Source organism: Loxodonta africana, chromosome 1 (genome assembly GCF_030014295.1).
Source record: "Loxodonta africana isolate mLoxAfr1 chromosome 1, mLoxAfr1.hap2, whole genome shotgun sequence".
NCBI classification, from domain to species: domain Eukaryota; kingdom Metazoa; phylum Chordata; class Mammalia; order Proboscidea; family Elephantidae; genus Loxodonta; species Loxodonta africana.
In genome coordinates, this window is record NC_087342.1 from 163,909,435 (window position 1) to 163,936,295 (window position 26,861).

The 26,861-nt window shown below is 38.3% G+C and overlaps 1 protein-coding gene across 6 annotated transcripts in view; it reads right to left on the reverse strand.

The window, feature by feature from the left end:
- ASCC3 (activating signal cointegrator 1 complex subunit 3) overlaps positions 1-26,861 on the reverse strand; it is a 412,820-nt gene that overhangs the window by 365,430 nt on the left and 20,529 nt on the right. For 5 of the 6 annotated variants that reach the window (XM_064289237.1, XM_064289246.1, XM_064289242.1 and 2 more), the window contains one exon: positions 18,497-19,056. In XM_064289237.1, the coding sequence (XP_064145307.1) occupies positions 18,497-19,056 (560 nt within the window). Of the gene's footprint in view, positions 1-18,496; positions 19,057-20,893; positions 21,008-26,861 lie in introns of those variants that run through there. The other variant, XM_023543403.2, reaches the window with a different exon arrangement.

Genomic DNA, 26,861 nt, shown 5'->3' on the forward strand with positions numbered 1-26,861 from the left:
CAAAATCAGTCAAACAACATTCATTACACTAAACAAAATTTTCCTGGCCATTCTCCTTTTAAATAAACGTATGAACTTTTCAAGAGGAGGCAACTTAAGGAAGCAAGATAATGGAAGTGGGTTAAATTAAGTTTTGTTACATTATCTTTATATTTCTCAAAACCTACGAAATACTGAGCACACCGTAGAGAACAAATGAATGTATGAACAAACAGCATTAAACAGAGAAAAGTAATCATTCCAATTAAGAGCAATAGAATTTGAATTCCGTTATTGCCACAAATTCGAAATGTCCTCATTTTGAGTTTCAGTTAATACATTAATATATTTTCTCTTATAACAAGACAATATATGACCTCAAAGGCTCTGGGATAGAAAGGTATCTTAAAAGTCAACAAAGTCCAACCTTCTACAAATCCAAACAAAGTGATCATTCAGCATATGCTTAAAAAAAAAAAACAAACCCATATGCTTACACGTCTCCAATAACAGTGATCTCATTACTCATCAAAACAGCTCATTACATTTAAAGGAGTCTAAAAATTAAGATTTGCCCAAGTTGAAATCTGTCCACATACACCAGAGGTCCTAGTTATAACCCTTCTTCTACATACAGCTCTTCTATTATGCCCATCCTCCTATCCCACTCTAGCTTTCTCTTCAAAAGGATAACCAATTGCAGTTATTTCACAGTGTTGATCATAAGACATGGTTTCCACTTTCTTCAATCATTTGATCACATTCCTCTATATACTTCCAGTATTGGATGCCCTGCATGGCACTCAACTGCAAACTCAAAGGTTGGAGGTTTGAGTCTACCTAGAGGTACCTCAGAAGAAAGGCTTGGTGATCTACTTCTGAAAAATCAACCATTGAAAACTTCATAAATCACAGTTCTACTCTGACATACATGAGGTTGCCATGAGTCAGAGTCAATCTGATGGCTACTAGTATGTTTTTTTTAAGATTGTATCTTTCCTGAAGTTTGGTGGCAAGGTAAAGTCTGCAGAAAACAAAATGAACATAATTACCATCACTCATGTATAAGACTAGAGTTCCTGAGTGGTACAAATGGGTAAATGCTTGGCTACTAACTAAAAAGCTGACAGTTCAAACCTACCCACCTAGCACCACTGTGGAAGAAAGGACTGGCAATCTGCTTCCATAAAGACTACAGCCAAGAAAAACCTATGGATCTCAGTTCCACACTGTAACACATGGGGTAACCACAAGTTGGAACAGACTCAATGGCAATGGGATTGGTTTTTTTTTGCTTATAACAACATGTAAGGTTAAGTTTATAAGTAATCTAGGCACATAAAAATGACAGAAATAACAAAATGAGTCCTTCTATCTTATGTCTGAAGGAAGAAAATAATATCAGGACATGTTCTCTCCTTGGTGAAGATGAGTGAAGCAATCAATTCTCACTTTGCTTGAAAATTCTCTTACAGAAAATATTAACTGAAAACAGGAAAGAGGGATCAAATACCATAAATATCAAATGCATTCTATGGTAAAGGAGGAAGCATTAAGAAATCATCAAGCCTCTTTAAATAAGTTCAGGTATTCATGCCATGATATATCATATCTCAAGGTGTAGAAACCACTTACCTATTTAATCTCAGAATCACTGCTTTCTCTGAGAAATGAAGAAAAACTAAAGCACTAGAAGAAGGCAAAAAACCCAACTTTAAAAAGAAATAACTATAGATTATAAAAAATGCTAAATTATAATCTTAACATCAACACCTGACAGTGTAACAGAACAGGCAATGAGATTCACCAAGTAAAGTCAGGACAAAACAATTCTCTTTCCTACGAGGTTATTAGGTTCCCAAACCCAGTGCCATCGAGTTCTTAAATTGGCAAAGTAACTGGAAGTTTGAAATCTTTGAAGACAAAATGACCAATAGGGTTCTATATGTCGGTGCTGTTAGGCAGATCCATGGTGCAATGAACAACTGCATCCAAATTGTGTTGATAAGGGGTTAATATCAATGTAGAGGAAAACTGAAGAAGTTTGACGCATTGTTTCCTTTAGAAAAAAAAAGACTAAGGAAGGAAAAATATGACTACCAACCTATGTCTAAAACATAGTCAATGGAACACAGTATACTCATACTTTGTTTTCCCACTGCACAGATATGGGACTAAATGGTAGAAATAACTGCAATAGTATCAACTCAACAAAACAAATAATTTGCAAAGGAACTACTCAAAAAAGGATGGAATGAGTTTTCATTAGAAAATAAGAGGCTTTTAATTAGAATAAGTAGACTTAATTATGATGGGGATCACCATTTGGATGGAATGCTAGAGACACAAATATTACATTGGGTGAGCAAATTTTATAATTCTAAAAATCCTGTAAGTTTTAAACTAACCCTTCTTCTAAGTTTTAATTTTATTCAATGGCAGTTTCCTGCTTAGTCTGCGGGGGTGGGAGGGTGGTGGTGGGGCAAGGCTATTCTAATTACTTGGTAGAAAGACCAGAGAAAAAGCAACACATATTTGGTCCTCATAGCTGAAAAGGCACTTAAGTCCAACCTGGTAGTGCCCTTATTGCTTAGCAGTGCTAAAATTACCAAAAAGAGTGTGTTGTACCTAATAGATGGAGAATCTTTCTGCAAAGCATTAATGTTAATTTTCAACACAGTAATCCAGAAATATTTTATATACCCTATTTGTACCCAAAACAGCACTACACTCCCCTATCAAACTACAGCACATACATTAAATTAGTGGTTCTCAAAGTGTGATCCAGAGACTGCCAAAACCCTTTCAAGTGGACTCTGAGGTCAAAATGGTTTTCATAACAATGCTAAAATATTATTTTCCTTTTTCATTCATATTCCTTCAGGAGTAATAAGTGAGGAGAGTTTTGCAGAGTAAAACTCTCTGTCATATTGCATATCTGTCATATTGCATATCTGTCATATTGCAACAGATTGAATACTAAAGCAGGTATAAGAATCTAGCTTTCTATTAAGCCAAATGTTGAAAATGATTTGCAAAAATGTAATACAATGCCACTCTTGATACTATATACTTTTTTTGGTTTTAGAAAACAGATCTTTTCATCAAAATGTTATTTAAATAAATGTAACGATTTGGTATTATTTTAAATAATTTAATAAAAACTTACTAAATCATTTAATATTTTTTAAATTTCTCAGTTTTAATTTCTAACACAATAAATGTCAATAGAACGAAACAACATAAACAAAAGCTGTACGGAGTCCACAATAACTTTTAAGAGTGAAAAGGGGTCCTGAGAATAAAAAGTTCAAAAATAACTGTATTGAACAATGGTAATTATTCTACACCAAAATTTCAAAGGATGCTGGAGTCATTTGTGATAAAAATAAGTACTAATACAATAGTTTTTTCTCAGAAGACAAACTAATCAAATAACTCCCATTCCTTGGGATGAGGCACATATCTGGAACAGGGTTAGGTTCAAGAATGAACTTGCATGGGTCAAGTAACGCCATCTGCACAGAGTCAAGAGTTAATGCTAAGAGCAAATGTCAAATCACAGATGCTATAAAGAATGAGCCCCATTTGCACAAGAGTAAACTAGATCGTTAACAATGAAATTCAATTCAACTTCTCTAAGAACTGATTACACAGTAACTCCATCAATATTTACATCAGCATCAATAGCTCTGAAAATAACACTTAAAATTGAAAGAATACTAAGAGACCTGTGTACTTATATCTCCATCAGTCTTTCACATTCTGCTTTATATATTTCTCAAGTATTTTTCTATGAACGTTTTTTCTGTTTCACAAAGGGCTGTTAAAAACAAGACTCACTTCAAAACTTGAATAGATTTACTTTAGAATACTGATAAAGAAGCAAAATAGTGAAGAGGCGGGGCCAAGATGGCGGACTAGGTGGATGCTACCGCGGATCCCTCTTGCAACAAAGACTCGGAAAAACAAGTGAATCGATCACATACATAACAATCTACGAACCCTGAACAACAAACACAGATTTAGAGACGGAGAACGAACAAATACGGGGAGGCAGCGATTGTTTTCAGAGCCTGGAGCCAGCGTACCAGTCAGGTGACCTTCGGGACCCGATTTGGGGCAGAGCCCAGGGGGGCAGACGGCACAAACAAGGGGCCCAGCTCTGGCCCCCGAACTCATTCCGGAAGGGGTCCCAGCCGGTTCGCGTGGGCGGCGTGGTGGCGCAGCCGGTGGGAGAAGTCCACGGGAGGCAGTGACTGGTCTTGGAGCGGGGAGAGCAGCGTCCCAGCCAGGGAGCCGTCCCGCCGGGATTTTGGCGGGCCACGGGCACGGCATAAGCACGGGGAGCAGCTCCAGCCCCCTGAACTGACCCCGGGGGGGGGGGCCCAGCCAGTTCGCGCAGGCGGCGTGGCGACGCAGCTGGTGGGAGAAGTCCCCGGGAGACAGTGACGGGGCTTGGAGCGGGGAGAGCGGCGTCCCAGCCGGGGTACTGTCCCGCCAGAATTTTGACTGAGCGCAGACACGGCATAGGCGCGGAGAGCTGCTTCACCCCCCTGAACTACCCCCGGGGGGGGGCCCAGCCAGTTCGCGTGGGCGGCGTGGTGACACGGCCGGTGGGGGAGGTTCCCCGGGGGCAGCGACTGGTCTTGGAGCGGGGAGAGCAGCGTCCCAGCCGCGAGGCGCGGTCGCGGCGCAGGCGCGGGGAGCTGCTCCGCTCGCCTGAGCTGACCGGGGTGGGCCCAGCCAGTTCGCGGAGGCGGCGCAGTGACGTGGCTGGCGGGATGGGGAGTCCCCGGGAGGCAGCGACTGATTTTGGAGTCGGGAGTGCACCGTCCCAGTAGGGCAGCCTTGACGTTGGGCGTGGGGCTGGCAGCGGAGGATCTGACCGTGACTCCAGTGGGCCAGACCCACCGGGGGCAATCTCCACACAGCCAGCACACACAGGCAACGCACCCCGTGGAAATCTCAGATATGATGGTCATTCCAATCAAGACAAGCAACTCTGGCTATATTCTGAGGTGCTACTACCCTATCTCTCTGATCCCTCCCCCACCCTCCCCAGGTGGCTTCATTAACATCCGAATAGCCTGAGCCAGAAGGAGAACTCTGATAGGGATCTGACTGCATTTTTTTTTCTTAGCGGATTTTTAGGAAAACCTAGTTTCCCAGTGATGACTTGGAGACAGCAGTCCATATCAAACCACATAAAGAAGCAGACCATGACAGCTCCTCCAACCCCCCAAACAAAAGAATCAAAATCTTTCCCAAATGAAGATACAATCCTGGAATTATCAGATACAGAATATAAAAAACTAATTTACAGAATGCTTCAAGACATCACAAACGAAATAAGGCAAACTGCAGAAAAAGCCAAGGAACACACTGATAAAACTGTTGAAGAACTCAAAAAGATTATTCAAGAACATAGTGGAAAAATTAATAAGTTGCAAGAATCCATAGAGAGACAGCATGTAGAAATCCAAAAGATTAACAATAAAATTACAGAATTAGACAACACAATAGGAAGTCAGAGGAGCAGACTCGAGCAATTAGAATGTAGACTGGGACATCTGGAGGACCAGGGAATCAACACCAACATAGCTGAAAAAAAATCAGATAAAAGAATTTAAAAAAATGAAGAAACCCTAAGGATCATGTGGGACTCTATCAAGAAGGATAACTTGCGGGTGATTGGAGTCCCAGAACAGGGAGGGGGGACAGAAAACACAGAGAAAATAGTTGAAGAACTCCTGACACAAAACTTCCCTGACATCATGAAAGACAAAAGGATATCTATCCAAGATGCTCATCGAACCCCATTTAAGATTGATCCAAAAAGAAAAACACCAAGACATATTATCATCAAACTCGCCAAAACCAAAGATAAACAGAAAATTTTAAAAGCAGCCAGGGAGAAAAGAAAGGTTTCCTTCAAGGGAGAATCAATAAGAATAAGCTCAGACTACTCAGCAGAAACCATGCAGGCAAGAAGGGAATGGGACGACGTATAGAGAGCACTGAAGGAGAAAAACTGCCAACCAAGGATCATATATCCAGCAAAACTCTCTCTGAAATATGAAGGCGAAATTAAGATATTTACAGATAAACACAAGTTTAGAGTATTTGCAAAAACTACACCAAGACTGCAAGAAATGCTAAAGGAGATTGTTTGGCCTGATGACCAATAATATCAGGTACCAGCACAATACAAGGTCACAAAACAGAACGTCCTGGTATCAACGCAACTCAAATAGGGAAAGCACAAAAACAAACAAATTAAGATTAATTAAAAATAAATAAATAATAATACACATAACAGGGAATCATGGAAGTCAATAGGTAAAAGATCACAATAATCAAAAAGAGGGACTAAATACAGGAGGCATTGAACTGCCAGATGGAGAGTGATACAAGGCGATATAGAACGATACAAGTTAGGTTTTTACTTAGAAAAATAGGGGTAAATAATAAGGTAACCACAAAAAGATATAACACCTCCATAACTCAAGATAAAAGCCAAGAAAAACGTAACGACTCAACATAAAGTCAAACACTATGAAAATGAGGCTCTCACAATTTACTAAGAAAAACATCTCAGCACAAAAAAGTATGTGGAAAAACGAAATTGCCAACAACACACATGAAAAGGCATCAAAATGACAGCACTAAAGACTTATTTATCTATAATTACGCTGAATGTAAATGGACTAAATGCACCAATAAAGACACAGAGCGTCACAGACTGGATAAAGAAACACGATCCATCTATATGCTACCTACAAGAGACACACCTTAGACTTAGAGACACAAACTAAAACTCAAAGGATGGAAAAAAATATATCAAGCAAATAATAAGCAAAAAAGAAGAGGAGTAGCAATGTTAATTTCTGACAAAATAGACTTTAGACTTAAATCCACCACAAAGGGTAAAGAAGGACACTATATAATGATAAAAGGGACAATAGATCAGGAAGACATAACCATATCAAATATTTATGCACCCAATGACAGGGCTGCAAGATACATAAATCAAATTTTAACAGAATCGAAAAGTGAGATAGACACCTCCACAATTATAGTAGGAGACTTCAACACACCACTTTCGGAGAAGGACAGGACATCCAGTAAGAAGCTCAATAGAGACACGGAAGACCTACTCACAACAATCAACCAACTTGACCTCATTGACTTATACAGAACTCTCCACCCAACTGCTGCAAACTATACTTTTTTTTCTAGCGCACATGGAACATTCTCTAGAATAGACCACATATTAGGTCATAAAACAAACCTTTGCAGAGTCCAAAACATCGAAATATTACAAAGCATCTTCTCAGACCACAAGGCAATAAAGCTAGAAATCCATAACAGAAAAACTAGGGAAAAGAAATCAAATACTTGGAAAATGAACAATACCCTCCTGAAAAAAGACTGGGTTATAGAAGACATCAAGGAGGGAATAAGGAAATTCATAGAATGCAACGAGAATGAAAATACTTCCTATCAAAACCTCTGGGACACAGCAAAAGCAGTGCTCAGAGGCCAATTTATATCGATAAATGCACACATACAAAAAGAAGAAAGAGCCAAAATCAGAGAAATGTCCCGACAACTTGAACAAATAGAAAGTGAGCAACAAAAGAACCCATCAGGCACCAGAAGAAAACAAATAATAAAAATTAGAGCTGAACTAAATGAATTAGAGAACAGAAAAACAATTGAAAGAATTAACAAAGCCAAAAGCTGGTTCTTTAAAAAAATTAACAAAATTGATAAACCATTGGCTAGACTGACGAAAGAAATACAGGAAAGGAAACAAATAACCCGAATAAGAAACGAGAAAGACCACATCACAACAGAACCAAATGAAATTAAAAGAATCATTTCAGATTACTACAAAAAATTGTACTCTAACAAATTTGAAAACCTAGAAGAAACGGATGAATTCTTGGAAAAACACTACCTACCTAAACTAACACATTCAGAAGTAGAACAACTAAATAAACCCATAACAAAAAAAGAGATTGAAACGGTAATCAAAAAACTTCCAACAAAAAAAAGCCCTGGCCCGGACGGCTTCACTGCAGAGTTCTACCAAACCTTCAGAGAAGACTTAACACCACTACTACTGAAGGTATTTCAAAGCATAGAAAAAGACGGAATACTACCCAACTCATTCTATAAAGCTACCATGTCCCTGATACCAAAACCAGGTAAAGACATTACAAAAAAAGAAAATTATAGACCTATACCCCTCATGAACATAGATACAAAAATCCTCAACAAAATTCTAGCCAATAGAATCCAACAGCACATCAAAAAAATAATTCACCATGATCAAGTGGGGTTTATACCAGGTATGCAAGGCTGGTTTAATATCAGAAAAACCATTAATGTAATCCATCACATAAATAAAACAAAAGATAAAAACTACATGATCTTATCAATTGATGCAGAAAAGGCATTTGACAAAGTTCAACACCCATTTATGATAAAAACTCTTACCAAAATAGGAATTGAAGGAAAATTCCTCAACATAATAAAGGGCATCTATGCAAAGCCAACAGCCAATATAACTCTAAATGGAGAGAACCTGAAAGCATTTCCCTTGAGAAGGGGAACCAGACAAGGATGCCCTTTATCACCGCTCTTATTCAACATCGTACTTGAAGTCCTAGCCAGGGCAATTAGGCTAGACAAAGAAATAAAGGGTATCCGGATTGGCAAGGAAGAAGTAAAGTTATCACTATTTGCAGATGACATGATCTTATACACAGAAAACCCTAAGGAATCCTCCAGAAAACTACTGAAACTAATAGAAGAGTTTGGCAGAGTCTCAGGTTATAAAATAAACATACAAAAATCACTTGGATTCCTCTACATCAACAAAAAGAACACCGAAGAGGAAATAACCAAATCAATATCATTCACAGTAGCCCCCAAGAAGATAAAATACTTAGCAATAAATCTTACCAAGGATGTAAAAGACCTATACAAAGAAAACTATAAAACTCTGCTACAAGAAGTTCAAAAGGACATACTTAAGTGGAAAAACATACCTTGTTCATAGATAGGAAGACTTAACATAGTAAAAATGTCTATTCTACCAAAAGCCATCTATACATATAACGCACTTCCGATCCAAATTCCAATGTCATATTTTAAGGGGATAGAGAAACAAATCACCAATTTCATATGGAAGGGAAAGAACCCCTGGATAAGCAAAGCATTACTGAAAAAGAAGAAGAAAGTGGGAGGCCTCACTCTACCTGATTTCAGAAGCTATTATACAGCTACAGTAGTCACAACAGCCTGGTACTGGTACAACAACAGGCACATAGACCAATGGAACAGAATTGAGAACCCAGATATAAATCCATCCACGTATGAGCAGCTGATATTTGACAAAGGCCCAGTGTCAGTTATTTGGGGAAACGATAGTCTTTTTAACAAATGGTGCTGGCATAACTGGATATCCATTTGCAAAAGAATGAAACAGGACCCATACCTCACACCATGCACAAAAACTAACTCCAAGTGCATCAAAGACCTAAACATAAAGACTAAAACGATAAAGATCATGGAAGAAAAAATAGGGACAACTCTAGGAGCCCTAATACAAGGCATAAACAGAATACAAAACATTACCAAAAATGACGAAGAGAAACCAGATAACTGGGAGCTCCTAAAAATCAAACACCTATGCTCATCTAAAGACTTCACCAAAAGAGTAAAAAGACCACCTACAGACTGGGAAAGAACTTTCAGCTATGACATCTCAGACCAGCGCCTGATCTCTAAAATCTACATGATTCTGTCAAAACTCAACCACAAAAAGACAAACAACCCAATCAAGAAGTGGGCAAAGGATATGAACACACATTTCACTAAAGAAGATATTCAGGCAGCCAACAGATACATGAGAAAATGCTCTCGATCTTTAGCCATTAGAGAAATGCAAATTAAAAGTACAATGAGATTCCATGTCACTCCAACAAGGCTGGCGTTAATCCAAAAAACACAAAAGAATAAATGTTGGAGAGGCTGCGGAGAGATTGGAACTCTTATACACTGCTGGTGGGAATGTAAAATGGTACAACCACTTTGGAAATCTATCTGGCGTTATCTTAAACAGTTAGAAATAGAACTACCATACAACCCAGAAATCCCACTCCTCGGAATATACCCTGGAGATACAAGAGCCTTCACACAAACAGATATATGCACACCCATGTTTATTGCAGCTCTGTTTACAGTAGCAAAAAGCTGGAAGCAACCAAGGTGTCCATCAACGGATGAATGGGTAAATAAATTGTGGTATATTCACACAATGGAATACTACGCATCGATAAAGAACAGTGACGAATCTCTGAAACATTTCATAACATGGAGGAACCTGGAAGGCATTATGCTGAGCGAAATTAGTCAGAGGCAAAAGGACAAATATTGTATAAGACCACTATTATAAGATCTTGAGAAATAGTAAAAACTGAGAAGAACACATACTTTTCTGGTTACGAAGGGGGGAGGGAAGGAGGGAGAGGGTTTTTTATTGATTAATCAGTAGGTAAGAACTGCTTTGGGTGAAGGGAAAGACAACACTCAATACATGGAAGGTCAGCTCAATTGGACTGGACCAAAAGCAAAGAAGTTTCCAGGATAAAATGAATGCTTCAAAGGTCAGCAGAGCAGGGGCGGGGGTCTGGGGAACATGGTTTGAGGGGACTTCTAAGTCAATTGGCAAAATAATTCTAGTATGAAAACATTCTGCATCCCACTTTGAAATGTGGCGTCTGGGGTCTTAAATGCTAACAAGCGGCCATCTAAGATGCATCAATTGGTCTCAACCCACCTGGAGCAAAGGAGAATGAAGAACACCAAGGCCACACGACAACTAAGAACCCAAGAGACAGAAAGGGCCACATGAACCAGAGACCTACATCATCCTGAGACCAGAAGAACTAGTTGGTGCCCGGCCACAATCGATGACTGCCCTGACAGGGAGCACAACAGAGAACTCCTGAGGGAGCGGGAGATCAGTGGGATGCAGAACCCAAATTCTCATAAAAAGACCATACTTAATGGTCTGACTGAGGTTAGAGGAATCCCGGCGGCCATGCTCCCCAGACCTTCTGTTGGCACAGGACAGGAACCATCCCCGAAGACAACTCATCAGACATGAAAGGGACTGGTCAGCGGGTGGGAGAGAGATGCTGATGAAGAGTGAGCTAATTATATCAGGTGGACACTTGAGAATGTGTTGGCAACTCTTGTCTGGAGGGGGGATGGGAGGATAGAGAGAGAGGGAAGCTGGCAAAATTGTCACGAAAGGAGAGACTGAAAGGGCTGACTCAATAGGGGGAGAGCAAGTGGGAGTACAGAGTAAGATGTATGTAAACTTATATGTGACAGACTGATTGGATTTGTAAATGTTCACTTGAAGCTTAATAAAAGTTAATAAAAAAAAGCAAAATAGTATAAGCAAAAATAGTTATAAGAATTATTTTCCAAATTAGGATCTAGCTCTAACAATCATTTTATTAATTACTTGAAATATCCACATATAATAAGGTATACATTAAAAATGCATTTACTAATCTATAAAAAACCAAACCTGTTGCTGTTGAATCAATTCTGACTCCTAGTGACCCTACATGACAGGGCAGAACTGTCCCATAGGGTTTCCAAGGAGCAGGTGGTGGATTTGAACTGCCGACCCTTTAGTTAGCAACCGTAGCACTTAACCACTACGCCACCTGGGTTTCCGAACACATACTATGATAGTTTTACTGTTACTAATGCTACTACTTTCTAGGCAAAAAGCTTTCATTAAACGTCCATTAACTATACAGTTCCATTAAGACTAAACATATTGCTACAATTCTGGTTATGGAACAGCAGCAGCAGGAAGATGTCTGCACCAATGGCCAGATCTTGATTCAGAAAATAAAAATGAAATGTTCATGTCTTATTTGCTCCTGGGAGTTAACATTTTAATAAATATTTTTAAAAGTAAATAGATCTCAAGAGCATAAAGAACCTTAAAGATTTTCTAGCCCAATCAAACTATAAGGCTTAGTCATAATGATTACAGCCTTAATAGAGAAATTACTAGGACTCAGAGGTCCAAAGAAAAAAAGCCCTTAGGAGAGAGTAACTTAGACGCTCAAGGCAGAGAAGGAAAAGAGAATGGTATTGGGAAAAGCTAAGAAATGGGCTATTTTACTAGTTCAATTCTCAGAAGAACATAGAAGTACTTTTAATATAACTAATTCCCTCAACAAATACTAAAACTCATCTTTATTAGGGTTTAAGGGTTTCATCCTTTCTCTTGTCTCAGCCAGTTCCTTACACTAGTATACTACAGGTCCTTATACTAGTATTTAGAAGACTCTAAAAAGGCATTGTTTTCTAAGAAGCTGTGAATTAAGAAAGAATGCCAAAGATTTCCTCAACATGTTTAAGATGTTTTAAAGCACCAAATACAGAAAAACGTACAGATGAACTCTGTGTAAGGCACTCCAAAATATAAAGTGCTTGGCATAACTAAAATGGTTAATTTTGGGCCTGACTGAAATCTCTGCCCGTACTGCTCTCCGGAGGCAGTTCAGCTTCTTGTTTAACTGCTCGTAACACAAAACAAGTAAGAGTCACAACTTCTTTTTTAGCTTATACTAAAAGTTGTTGCTAAAAGGTGTTTGTCAAGAATGTTTACACAGCTTGACCTAGGGAAAAAATACTTCGCCCAACAGGAGCTTAGAAAATAGTGATGTGTTAAGTAACCAAAATGAAATAAAAGCCAAGTCTTAATCTAATTTAGTTTCTAAAACCAGACTTTATTCACTCACTAAGACCTTTACCCTGTTTCTACTTACTTTTTGTAAAATCTTTAATTAAGGTAGAAGTATAGCTTGTTTCTTTAAGAAAAGAGAAAAAAGCAAACATGTAGAAAGCTGACTCAGTTGTTCCCGGGATGTTAACTACAAGACTTGCTGATGTTCAAAAGAAGGTCTTGATCAAACATATTCCAAGAAACTAGACATAAATGTTAAAATAGTGATTGTCCCCCACGCATCTGTCAGTTTGTCATACTGTGGAGGGGGGGCTTGTGTGTTGCTGTGATGCTGGAAGCTATGCCTCAGGTATTCAAATACCAGCAGGGTCACCTGTGACAGACAGGTTTTAGCTGACCCTCCAGACTAAGACAGACCAGGAAGAAAGACCTGGGGGTCTACTCCTGAAAAGAATTAGCCACTGAAAGCCTTATGAATAGCAGCAGAACACTGTCTGATACAGTGCCGGAAGATGGGCCCCTCAGGTTGGAAGGCACTCAAAAAGGACTGGGGAAGACGACTAGGGAGGTGCTGCCTCCTCAAAGTACAGTTGACCTTAAAGACGTGGATGGAGTCAAGCTTTCGGGACCTTCATTTCCTTCCTTTCTTGAATCCCCAGTACCTGCAAGCAATAAGTCTTTGTTTGCGCCACCTGATAAAAATTTTACTGTTCTTCCTAAAACTTGGAGCACTGCAGTATCCTCCCTGGATACTTGTATATCTCCCAGCTATGGGAGATTTTTTATCCTTCAATAAAACTTTTTATTCTTATTTCTAGCAGAATATAAGTCTGGTGTTTTGTTAGAACACACAGGAGTCAGACTGTCTGAATTTAAATTCTGATTCCACTACTTATCCAGTAGCCTAGAGCAAATTTCCCAACATCTCTAAAACTCATTTTGCTAATCTATAAAATACCTACCTCCAGTGTAAGCAATGAGGCTGATGAAGGCACATTAAGAAATCAGCAAAGGTACCAAAAATAAGAAAAACTTTTTAAAACTAACTTGATGTTTGAAAAAGACATCAAATTAGTGATTACGGTAAAATGTGAAATTTTGTTAGACTCTCTTATTTTGCTTTAAAATGCTATTGTTTTTATTTATAATTATATCTGACAGGAGAGAAGTGTTTCAGAGCAAAATCATTTCAGTGTTTAGCGTTTCCAGTGGTCTTTAATCCAGCACTGCCTACCTCAAGGCATTATGTGCTTCTTTTATCTTTTACGTAAAAATATATTCCCATGGTTCTCCTAAATTTCTGAAACAAAGATACACAAAAGTTACAGCACAACTTAAATGAAAATCACAATGGTCAAGAGAACTTCTATTAGAAGATTTTGCTATTGAAGCATCACTTCAAAATTACACATAAAATTTGCTATAAATAATTGTGGTACAATGAGTTTATTTACGTGGTCTTTTGCCTTGGTTCTTTGGAAAAACAGCTTGGGAGATTTTTTTCCCCTAAACCCCGAGGAGTTGTTATCTTTGTCCTAGTTTTTTTGAGAAATAATTTGAGTGACCTCCCAGGTTGCTTTCTACCCCAAGGGCTTTGCCCATAGAGGAGCTGTCTGCGCCAGCAGAAAATGTTACTTTTGTACAATACCTGAGTTGAATGACATCTCACAGGATTGGCTGAGCTCTGGTCTGGTGAGGGAGACCCTACCTTGAAACTGACTATATAAAGGGCTGAAACCCAGAAGTTTCAGGAGCTGAGAGGGGAGCATGTCCTTTGGACACTGAGCCCTGTGCTTAAAACCCACCTAGGCCTGGTTAAAAAAAAAAAAAAAAAAACTACAGCTGAGAGAGGTGCTGGCTAAGAGCTGGGCCAGTTAGCTGAAAAAGCTGTAGTAGAGAGCTGGATTGGCAGAGAGAGCTGGATTGGCAGAGAAGCTGGCCATGTGGGAGCAGAGTGGTCCCAAAGCTGCTACACTGGCAATGAACTGGGTCAATTAGTTGATGGCAGAGAGCCTGGTGCTGGAGAAGCCCAGCAGCAGAGAGGCCTGATGATGGCAAGCTGCTGCTAGGGGAGCAGCAGCTGAGATAGCTAAGCGAGCTGCTTCACTGGCTATGAGATGGGCCAGTTAGTGGCAGAACACAATGGAGATGAGCAGACAGCACATAGCTAGATGGCAGAGAGGGCTGACAACAGGTGAAGCCCAGCAGCTGAGTGCTGCTGCTCAGAGAGCAGCAGTTGAAAGCTGCTACAGCAGAGAGGCCAACTGCAGAGCCCAATGGTGGAGAGGCCAGCCCAGCAGAGAAGGCAGTTGTCTGGCAGTGACGCTGTGTCAGGGCACCCTTCTGGAAGAGAAGGCAGCCACCATGCAGAACAATTTTAGAGCTGTTTCAGTGGAGAGCTCATCTGTTCCTTGGGCCTTTTTGCTCTAAGAATTGCCCTGGTTGGAAGCTGCCCTGTACTGAAGAAGAAAGCAATGTGGTCTCCACTTCAGGGATCCTTCCAGACCTTGCTCATGTGTTTCCCAATCCTGATCTCGAGTTACAGCCTGTTATTTCCATAATAAACCTCATCATTATAAGTATGGTCTGTGAGTTCTGCGTGGTCATTGCAATTAATTATCGAACCCTGCAGAGAAGTAGAGAGTGCTGTGGGGGGAGTGGATGCTGTCAGAAATAATGAAGTGGGAAGGCAGAGATATACTTGATCTCCACCTCATAGGAGCCAGCTTTGTACTGATGCTGATTATTGTTGTTGTCATTATGTGCCATCAAGTTGGTTCTGACTCATAGCAACCCTACAGGACAGAGTAGAACTGCCCCATAGGGTTTCCAAGGAGAGGCTGGTGGATTTGAACTGCTGACCTTTTGGTTAGCAGCCAAGCTCTTAACCACTGCACCACCAGGGCTCTGATGCTGATTATTAGCCCACATGAATTTATACAGTCCATTATATTCATATATTTCAGTACTCCAAAATTACACAGAAAATTTGTTTTAACACAATATAATTGCACAGAAGCAGGTCTAATATATAAAACATGAATAACCTATAGTGTAAACCAAAAACTTGTCATAACGATTATTCATTTTCATTCACAAATAAGAAAACCAAAAAACATAAAGGTGATGAACCATTTAAAACTCTACTATTCAAGCCACTTGCAGAATGTGAAACATTCACCTTACATGTGTTAAACCGTCCAATAAACCCTTATTGAAACACCATTGAGCCAGACCACACAGGGTCTATCTACAGGCTGCAGAGTGGATTTACATGTACAAGGCCTGGCATGATTTGGCCCTTGCCTAGGTGGCCATCGTTTTCCCTCATCATACCTCTTTGCACACTGAACACTTCCTGTACGTAAATGCAGCTCTCTCTAATATACATGCTCTTTCTCATGACTGAAATTTTCTCCCCACCTTTCTTGAAGCTCTGGTGACACAGTAGTTAAGCTCTTGGCTGCTAACTGAAAGGTTGGTAGTTCGAACCCACCTGCGCCTCTGTGAAAGATGCAGCAGTCTGCTTCCCTAAAGATACAGCCTCGGAAACCTTATAGGGTCAGTATGAGTCTGAATCAACTCGACAGCAACAAGCACGTGGTATACCTTTCTTAAAGAAGTTAAATCTAGTCATATTTCAAGATGTGACTCGAGGTAAACCTCCTCTATGAATACTTTTCCTACATATTAACTCCTCTACAGAATCTATGATTTGCTTTTACGCCTCCGTATTCACTCTACATAGTATCATAATACATATGGTATTTGGGTACAGTTACTTGTTGACATGACTTCCTGCTAATAAACAATAATCCCCTAGGTACAAGTTTATCTTATTCATCATTTTATGTCCAACACCTAGTATATAGTAAGTATATAATAAATATTTGATAAATGTACCAACGCATTAAGTCAGTATGACCTTGCAATGAAACAGACTATGAAAAAATCATGAGAACTAGAAAACACTCTTCCTCCAACAATCAGATTCAGTTACACACTTAAAGAACGTGGTGAAGAACTAAGAAATGCAAACTTCCCTCCAAAATGTTCAAAAGTAAAAAGAATAGTTTTATGGCTCATTCAGAAAATAAAATTTCCATTAATTCAATATTTATAAGTCTCAGTTTACTATAATCAAAATAGGTAAATGCTATGCACTCAACTATAAGCAAGTATCAGTAAGATTTTCTTTATAATCACAAATTTTTAAATAATATTATTTTCATAATGTTAGAGAAATCCATTTAAGAATATAGCAGTTCTGATATACATTAAAACAAGTATAAAACACTCAAGGTAAATGAGACTGATCATAGAACAAGATGGTACCTTAATTCCAAACTAATCAGTATAATAGCTGTCACTACCATGAGCCCTCGTGGCACAGTGGTTAAGAGCTATGGCTGCTAATCAAAAGGTCGGCAGTTTGAATCCACCAGCCACTCCTTGGAAACCCTATGGGGCAGTTCTACTCTGTCCTGTAGGGTTGCTATGAGTCAGAATCAACTCGACGGCAATGGGTTTTTACCATGATTTAGTCTTACAATACCTATTTAACCCGTTCCCTAATGTCTTTCTAAAAAATTTTTTTAAAAACCTAACTTTTTTTATTCCTTATATTCTGTGTGATTTAAAAATTCTTAATTCCTACAATAATAACAGTAACAAAAATATTTACAGCTACCAATGCAGTGATTGTTCATCCTGTGCTATTTACTATTTCACACATGATATCTCATTAAATGCTTATATCAATTCTATGGTCTTGGTATTTATAGCTCCTTGAGATATTCCCATAAAGAAAACTGAGCATCTGGGTGATTCACTTATTTAAAGTCACACTCCAGTAAGGGACAAGGAAAAGATTCTCTCATTTCAATTTCTCTGTTCTTTCCACACAGTATGCCACCTCTCTTAATCCTTCATTAAATACGTTACTCAACAACTCTGTCCAGTATTAAATTGGGTTGACATCATTTTAAATGTCTATTAGGAAAGGAATACGATGCCAGATTGAAGGCAAAACTAAAACCCTCAAGATAAACTTTTCGGGTGGCAGTGAACTTAATTTCATCACTTTGAGTAGCCATATAACTAAATGCTGCCATAGAAAATAATAAAAATAATGTTTTTCTTTATTGAACAAGTGATCTAAAATACCAAGTAGTTCAATTACCTCTAGGTCAATCTGTTTTTCAGTGCTTATTATTTCAAATACAAATAAGTTATTTTTCTAAATATATTTAAATGCATATATATTCACAAGTAAAACGAATTTTCTAATATTTTGGAGTTTATTATATTTTCATCAAAGAACTCTTAGAAATACAAAATGCTTTACAGATGTTAATAGTTACTACAAGGGTGATTATATAACTTACCATTCAAGCCAGGACAGTTTTTCTTAAGAGTAGAAGGAGTACTATTAATTATTACAAAAGCGTAGATTTAAACCAAGACTATTCCAGTAAACCAAGACACACAGACACTCAATTTCCTCCTACTTTTCTACTACTCATTACACTCACGGTCCTCTTATAATTACCCAGAGTAAAAGTACAATCATGCCTGCTTATGTAAAACCATTTAGCTACTATAAAACCATATATGACTACTGTAGAACAATATTAAGAGTACTTTGCTAACCACCCACATTATAAAGATTATTTCATTAAGACTATTCACATTAATATAAAACTTCATCTTCAACTATACCTCATTCTGAAGTTCATCACTACTTTTAACAGAAGCAAGCATATGATATAAAGTGCAGCAAAGATCTTCTATTCTTGGTGTTTCAGTCGTTCCTCTTAAAGTTGCATTTAAGTACTTCTCAACTTCACACCATAAAAAGGAACCATCTGTTTTTTCCACGGACTTGACTTTTGGGGTACACGTCTCCTGAAAACGTTCATTCAGAAACTTCTGGTAATCTAGGCTTATTGTTTTCTGATCATCACCATTTACTGGCAGTTCATCCAAGTGGTCCAAATCATGCATATCAAATGAAAATGCTATATTTTTACCAAATATAACTCTTTCCTCATTTTCCTTTTCTGTCTTCTGGACGAGAGCAGTAAGACGGTCTTCACTAAAATGAGCAGTAATTCGACCAGTGGCTTTACAAGCTGCAGTGGCAGATGATAATGGAAAGGGACCAAACATCAGTTTGATTTCCTTTATCTCGTTGTCACCAAGGAAGTTCTTCAAGCAAAATGTCTTGAAGAGAAATGCGGCCCCACTTTCAATTGCTTCTTGTCCATTATCCATTCCAACTATTCAAAGACAATACAAATAGTATTAGCTCAATTGAATCATGATTCAGGTTACCATGTTCAAATATATTCAAAAGACTACTACAAATATCTTTCTTAGGGAATATTACAGTCAAAACATACTAATAAAGGCAACCGTTTAGGATCAGTAAATATCACTTTACATTCATTCCCAAATTCAAAAAATTAAATAAATCACTTTCAGTAATTATTCTATCTCTAAGTACAGAAACTATATAATAACAACACTTTACCTTTCTAAAAAAAACATGAGACATTACCAAAAACTTATTTAAAACCAAATTTGTAAAATTTCATTTGAGGAACTAGTTAATTAAAACAAAAAAAGTTCATTAAAAAAATATATATATATGTAAAATTTAGAACTGGAAGGAAACTTCAGAGATCTATAACTTTCTTTCCAATTTGCTCTATAAACCTGAGATGGCAAGAAATTGATTTATATAGTTCTCATTAAAAAAAAAATTAGTACCATCAAAGCTGCATATAAATAGAATCTTTCAAAAAAAACTTCGCCATATTACAGAACATAATTTTGCTGTTTACAAGAAGCCAGAAGTAATCTTTACCAAAATAAGATGAGGTTTAGGATAAGTCCCTAATTTATTCATTTGAGTCATTAATTTCTCACATATAATTTTCTCAAATAAAAGAAGAACCTGCATTTGTGCCATAGACTTCAAAGAACATTCTTAGAGCACAAAAAAAGTATTTAAATCTTCAAGGCCCCCCAAAGTCAATGTGATCTACCTAAAGTAATACTGCTAAAGTTAAAAATGTAACACTAGTATCTTGCTACAGGACCCCTGGTGACATGGTGGTTAAAACACTTGGCTGCTAACTGTAAGGTTGGCAGTTCAAATCTACCAGCCGCACCATGGGAGAAAGAGATGGCAGTCTGCTTTGGTAAGGACTTACAGCCGTGGAAATCTCTGTCTCCTAGGATCACTGAGTTGGAATCGACTCCACAGCAGTGGGTTTTTGTTTGTTTTGGTTTTTTTTTTAGTATCTTCCTGAAAGCACAGCTCCAATCATGTCATTAATCGTAACTCTTGAATAGCTTACTATAACCCAGGAATGAAATTGAACCTTCTACACTTCATTTTCAAGGAACTCTGGGAATCAGTCTCACGCTTTTCCCTTGTTTTATTCCGTTAGTGTACATTTTCTAGAGAAGCCCTAGTGGTACGGTGGTTAAAATGCTTGGTTGCTAACCCAAGGGTCAGTGGTTTAAACCCACCAGCCGCTCCATGCGAGAAAGATATGGCAGTCTGCTTTCGTAAAGATTTACATTCTATGGGGCAGTTCTACTCTGTCCTATGGGGTCACTATAAGTCAGAATTGACTCAATGGCAGTGGGCTATACATTTCCTGCTCCAGCCAACAAGGATTTAATATTCCCCCTAAAAAAAAAAAAAAAAAAAAAACAGGTCCTGACCTATTTTATCCCTATTTCATGCTTCTGTTTATCCTTCCTCCACACATCTGATTGTTCAAATCCCACCCATGTTTCAGAATCCAGTTCAACTCCTTTTCCAAAGCGAGTACAATGTGGTGTCCACTGTTCCATTCTCTCACCATATCTGCCCCCAAAACTGGTGACTCAGCAGAAATTTATTCAATTAAACTGAACCATGGCCTCCCTGCCATCAGACTGCTTTTTCACTACACTACATAGCTTCAGTAACTTTTTATTATCTTTGATGTTTACATATGTGTGCAGAAGACTAACATTTTATATGAGTGGTAATAAGAATTTTACAATGTTTATCTATTCCTCAATTTCTTCAAGTATGAAGTCTACTTTTACTATTACCATGAAACCTGTAAGAGCCAGAACTCAAAAGCACTGCCTTGTTTTTCCACGTCTCACAAGTTTTCCATCTTTGAGAGGGTGCACTCTTGCTACTCTTCTGTTAGTGGAAAATATTTGTTTTCCTTCTCTGACAGGTTTCCTCTTTACAGTTTCCAGCTTTCACAGGTTTCGCTGTATAAAGAATTTATAGAACACCATCTGATATATAATTATTCTTTCAGTATTAGGGAAAACATGTGAAAAATGCTTCTATAAGTTAAATGCTTTTGATTTAATTAATTAAATAACACTTGTGTATATCTTTATTCAGCCTACACATAATGCTTGGGGAAATTAGTTTTGGGTAACATATTGTGATAATTTTATAGATAACTCAGGGTTGGAACCACTGATAAAATTCTAAAGAAAAATAGGGTTTACATTTACAAACTCATTCTATATCTAACATGTACTCTTTTGTTAAAAACTGTATTACCATCATCTTGCATCTTGGAATTTTCTTTTAAAACAATTGACTAAGTATTCTCACATTATCTCACTTGGTCTTAACAAAACTATTACTTCCAGTTTATAGTTGATAAACTGGAGAGTTGAGTTTAAACAACATGGGAGAGATCAACCAGCTATCAAAGGATTAATGATGATTCACGTTAGTCTTCTAACTCCTAAACAAACTTCTTTCCACTACACCATACTGATTTGCTATAAATTCCTAGAAAATATATTTACCTCTAATACTTGTTTACTTAAAAAAAATGAATCATCATAGGAAGTAAAGCAATAAATAGGATATTTTTAGTTATATTACTACAAGTGAAATAAACATATACCCACCAATACATTATTAAATTATGCTAGTCCATATAATGCACTCATTAACTATAATACCCCACTAACCCACTGCCGTCGAGTCGATTCCGACTCATAGCGACCCAGTGGACCCATATATCTTGCCATAAAATAACATCTATGACATATTAAACAGGAGAAAAGTAAGTTATGAGTCTATTCTTTAATAAGGAGAAAACAATTGTAGACTCAAACATCTACGAAGATAAAAACTTTGGAGCTTCAAAATTTTATGAGTATATTGGTTTAAGGGGACTTCTATGTCAATTGGCAAAATAATTCCATTATGAAAACATTCTGCATCCCACTTTGAAATGTGGCGTCTGGGGTCTTAAATGCTAACAAGCGGCCATCTAAGATGCATCAATTGGTCTCAGCCCACCTGGATCAAAGGAGATGAAGAACACCAAGGTCACACGATAACTAAGAGCCCAAGAGACAGAAAGGGCCACATGAACCAGAGACCTACATCATCCTGAGACCAGAAGAACTAGTTGGTGCTCGGCCACAATCGATGACTGCCCTGACAGGGAGCACAACAGAGAACTCCTGAGGGAGCAGGAGATCAGTGGGATGCAGACCCCAAATTCTCACAAAAAGACCATACTTAATGGTCTGAGACTAGAGGAATCCTGGCGGTCAGGGTCCCCAAACCTTCTGTTGGCCCAGGACAAGAACCATCCCCGAAGACAACTCATCAGACATGGAAGGGACTGGACAGTGGGTAGGAGAGAGATGCTGATGAAGAGTGAGCTATTTGTATCAGGCGGACACTTGAGACTGTGTTGGCATCTCCTGTCTGGAGGGGGAATGGGAGAATAGAGAGAGTTGGAAGCTGGCAAAATTGTCACGAAAGCAAAGACTGGAAGGGCTGACTCATTAGGGGGAGAGCAAGTGGGAGTATGGGGTAAGGTGTATATAAACTCATATGTGACAGACTGACTTGATTTGTAAACGTTTACTTGAAGCTCAATAAAAGTTAAAAAAAAATTTGAGTATTAACTTGTCCGTAATTTTTCAAAAGTAACAAATACTTAAAAGATTTTAAACTTAGTGGAGCAGTGATGCTTCTTTATAAATGTCAATTAAAAAAAAAAAAACTACAGTTCATTGCAATTTCGTTTGTGTCAGAGTAGAACGCTGCTGCGCACGGGGTTTTCAATGGTTGATTTTTCAGAAAAACCCTTAACCCAATTCCTTAACTCTCCTACACAGCCTACTTCACTGTTTCTTTGAATTGAGCTTACAAGAATAGACGCCTAATTCACTGTTTCTTTGAGTTGGGCTTGTAAGTATGGACATGTGTTCACGCCATGTACATCAAGTTTCTCAAAAGCTAATCTCTATCTACAGTGCTACTCTCAGGGTCTAGGAGTTCCATTTTTGAGAACTAGGAAACACAGTTGGTCACCTCGCTTGGCTATCCAACAAGCAAAGAGAACCAACTCCTGCACTCTGAAAACAAATTAACTTTTTCGGGAATTTGTAACACGAGATGACTCTCATCACGAGATGACGACTCTCAACCACGCCGCCCTTCCCCCAACCACACACGCTAGGCGTTTGTCTAGGTCGCCGGCGGCTGAGCCACACGCTAAGCGTGTCTACGTCGCCGGCGGCTGAGCCACACGCTAAGCGTGTCTACGTCGCCGGCGGCTGAGCCACACGCTAAGCGTGTCTAGGTCGCCGGCGGCTGAGCCACACGCTAAGCGTGTCTAGGTCGCCGGCGGCTGAGCCACACGCTAAGCGTGTCTAGGTCGCCGGCGGCTGAGCCACACGCTAAGCGTGTCTACGTCGCCGGCGGCTGAGCCACACGCTAAGCGTGTCTAGGTCGCCGGCGGCTGAGCCACACGCTAAGCGTGTCTAGGTCGCCGGCGGCTGAGCCACACGCTAAGCGTGTCTACGTCGCCGGCGGCTGAGCCACACGCTAAGCGTGTCTACGTCGCCGGCGGCTGAGCCACACGCTAAGCGTGTCTACGTCGCCGGCGGCTGAGCCACACGCTAAGCGTGTCTACGTCGCCGGCGGCTGAGCCACACGCTAAGCGTGTCTACGTCGCCGGCGGCTGAGACCTGCGTTGCAGCGCTCGGTCCGCATGTGATGACGTAGGTCATTGCAGGGGACTGGCTATCAGCAGCACGTCCTACTGACACGTCAGTTTCTAAAACGGCGGGACTGCAACAGAACTTTGGCCTCAGGCCGGGTAGCTACAAAGGAATCACTCCAATTTACTAATACAGCCCACCTACGAAGCCAAATGCATTAAAAGTGTTTGTAAAACTACAGAAAATACCCGGAGAATGAATACATGCTGTCAGTTGTCTAACTTATCAAAGCTTTGGCAAGCTCTATCTCCTCTCAACATAGGTAGAATTATAAGGGAAACGTAGGCGTGCTTCTCTATCAGCTGCCGAACCACCTCACAAATAACTGTCAACATTGGAAGAATCCGTGCAGCCTTGGAATAATGCAGCATGCTTCTACAGGAGGAATTTGTAATAAGCAGTCCTGCTCTTAACCACATCCAAAATTGAATGCTTAATTAACTGTGCAAATCTTGTTCCCAGATAACCTTTTTTATACATTTCCCTTTATATTTTACATAAAATTAAGTACGGCCTAATCTTTTAATGATTTATTAGGCTGAAGCGCTTTGGTCAGTTAACATTTACTCTCAATTCTTCAAGCTTTTTCTATTGCCTTCACATCACTGACTGTGCTACTCTCTGTGAAAGGAACAGGGATTTTAAAAGACTTATTTTGTCCTCAAGATAGAGTCTTAGTAAAGAATAAAACATATGCTTAATAATTGATTTAAGTTTGAATTAAACTTCAGAACACCAAATCTTTAAGGATGCTAGCCTAGATACCTAACCATCTGGGTATCTAATTTTTTATCCATAAAATACTCAACAAGACAGGCTGTAAACCAAAAATATGGCTCTACACACCTGGCACATCAACTGCCACATACTTAAATAACTTAAAAGGTCACTAGAATACTTTTTTTTTAATTAATTATACTTTCTCTACTTCACAGTTATGGAGCAAAAAAGATGTAGTGAAATGCACGGTAAACTGTAAAGCATTTTTCTGAATGCTCAGAAAAACATTAAAAAAATGATTTAAAGTATGTACTTCATCAGTGCCGCATTCATATAGCAGATGCTTAGTAATACTTCATAATACTATAAAGAAAATTAACTGCAAACTTCAAACTGTTTCTGCAAAATATACTGTAAATTTTCTTATGCTTAAGGAATCATAAGTGAAGTGAATCAAAAGTGAAAAAGACTTGCCAAAAATCACATTTTCAAGCATCAGTGCAAGGATTAGAACCCATCTGGCTAGCTGCCTGGTGCTCTTTCATTATATCAGTCATCTCAAAACTTTTACAAAACTAATCCTTAGAGCCTTAACATACAAAGAGATACAATTAGTTATTTATGAGTTATTACTGTAAGATTATTATGAAATTTTTTCATCAGAGTTATAAATGATGGCTACAATCTTAAATCAGCCTCAGCACAATTTATTTCTGTATCTTCCTTTGCCTGCAAAATAGTAATAGTTGTAAGCAGTAACTTTTTAATAGCCTACCTTACTAATTGAGGAAATTACTAAAAAAAGATGAATAGGAAATTGTAACTGAAAGTTGAATAACTATGATGGAAAAGCCATAGAGACAGGGAAAAGATTAGTGGGAAATAAATATCTGAATTTTCCTACTCTTGACAGGTTTTTGCCTTACACAGGTTCTGGCTTTTGCAGGTTTTACTTTATACAAAATATCTGTACTAACAGTTTTCCTAGAACAGCATTAAAGTACAAAAATAATGATTCAACTTAAATTATATACTATACCATTTTTTTCCCTCTATATTTTCTCCTCCAGTACCTGTTTTTTTAGTTGTTGTTGTTGTTAACACCTACCTTTACGGTATCGGAAACCTGGTGGTGTAGTGGTTAAGTGCTATGGCTGCTAACCAAAAGGTCACTAGTTCAAGTCTACCAGGCACTCCTTGGAAACTCTATAAGGCAGTTATACTATGTCCTACAGGGTTGCTATGAGTCGGAATCAACTCGACAGCAACGTGTTTGGTTTTTTTGGTTTATGGTATGGTATCTAAAATTCCTGTAAGAATCTTCCAAATATTTTCCTTTTTACAGAGAAATTTATATAGAGAGATTAAATAACAAACTTGAGCCTACAAAAACCAGGTTCTTTTTTTTCTTTTTTGCATTATATTATCTTTCAAATGATCACCATCTTGCATATGGTAACAAATCATCACAAAAACTTATTTAATAATAAACATTTACCATCTGGCTTTTTAAACAATTTGTGATATAAATTTAAAATTTCCTAAGTCATACAATTTAATGAGCCGCATTTATTTTAAAGTATTACTCTCACTGTGCATCAAAGCACCTCCAACAGTATTATGTAAGAAAAGTGCTCAAGAAATATTCAATGTAATTATCTGAAGGAGCTGCTTAAATGTTAAGGTTATTCCTACACTTACAAAGAAATTATTGGATTCAGGCTGAGCAAATAATTAAAAGAAAACAAAAAGAGAAACAGGGATTTAAAATAGTCCAAGACACCTCTCTATATTTTAAAGCCAGCCATTTAATTTTATGTATATTCATTGTAATATGTGAATACTTATCTTACAGTGTAAATGTTTAAGTCAGCAACCAGCCACTATATTACCATTTCTAGTACTATAAAATTCTGCATCAAATTACAACTTGTCTTCCCAAGAAACCAAATGGCTAACATAAAAGTCTCAATTAGATTTATACATAAAAGCTTTCTATAATAAACCCCTTATTTTAAGCATCACTAAGGAAACAAATACACATTAAACAAATGACAAAGCTCACTGAGATTTAACTGCCATTTTAGTTTTTTTAAAGTGCCAGGAAAAACATGAAAAAGAAGATGATTTAAAGTACATGCTTCATCAGTGCTGTATTCATATAGCAGATGTTTAGTAACACTAGATAATACTATTAAAAAAATTAAATGCAAACTTAAAACTGTACAAAAGAATGTACTGTAAATTTTCTTATGCTTAAGGAATCATAATTAATGTGCATATAATCTATTGAATA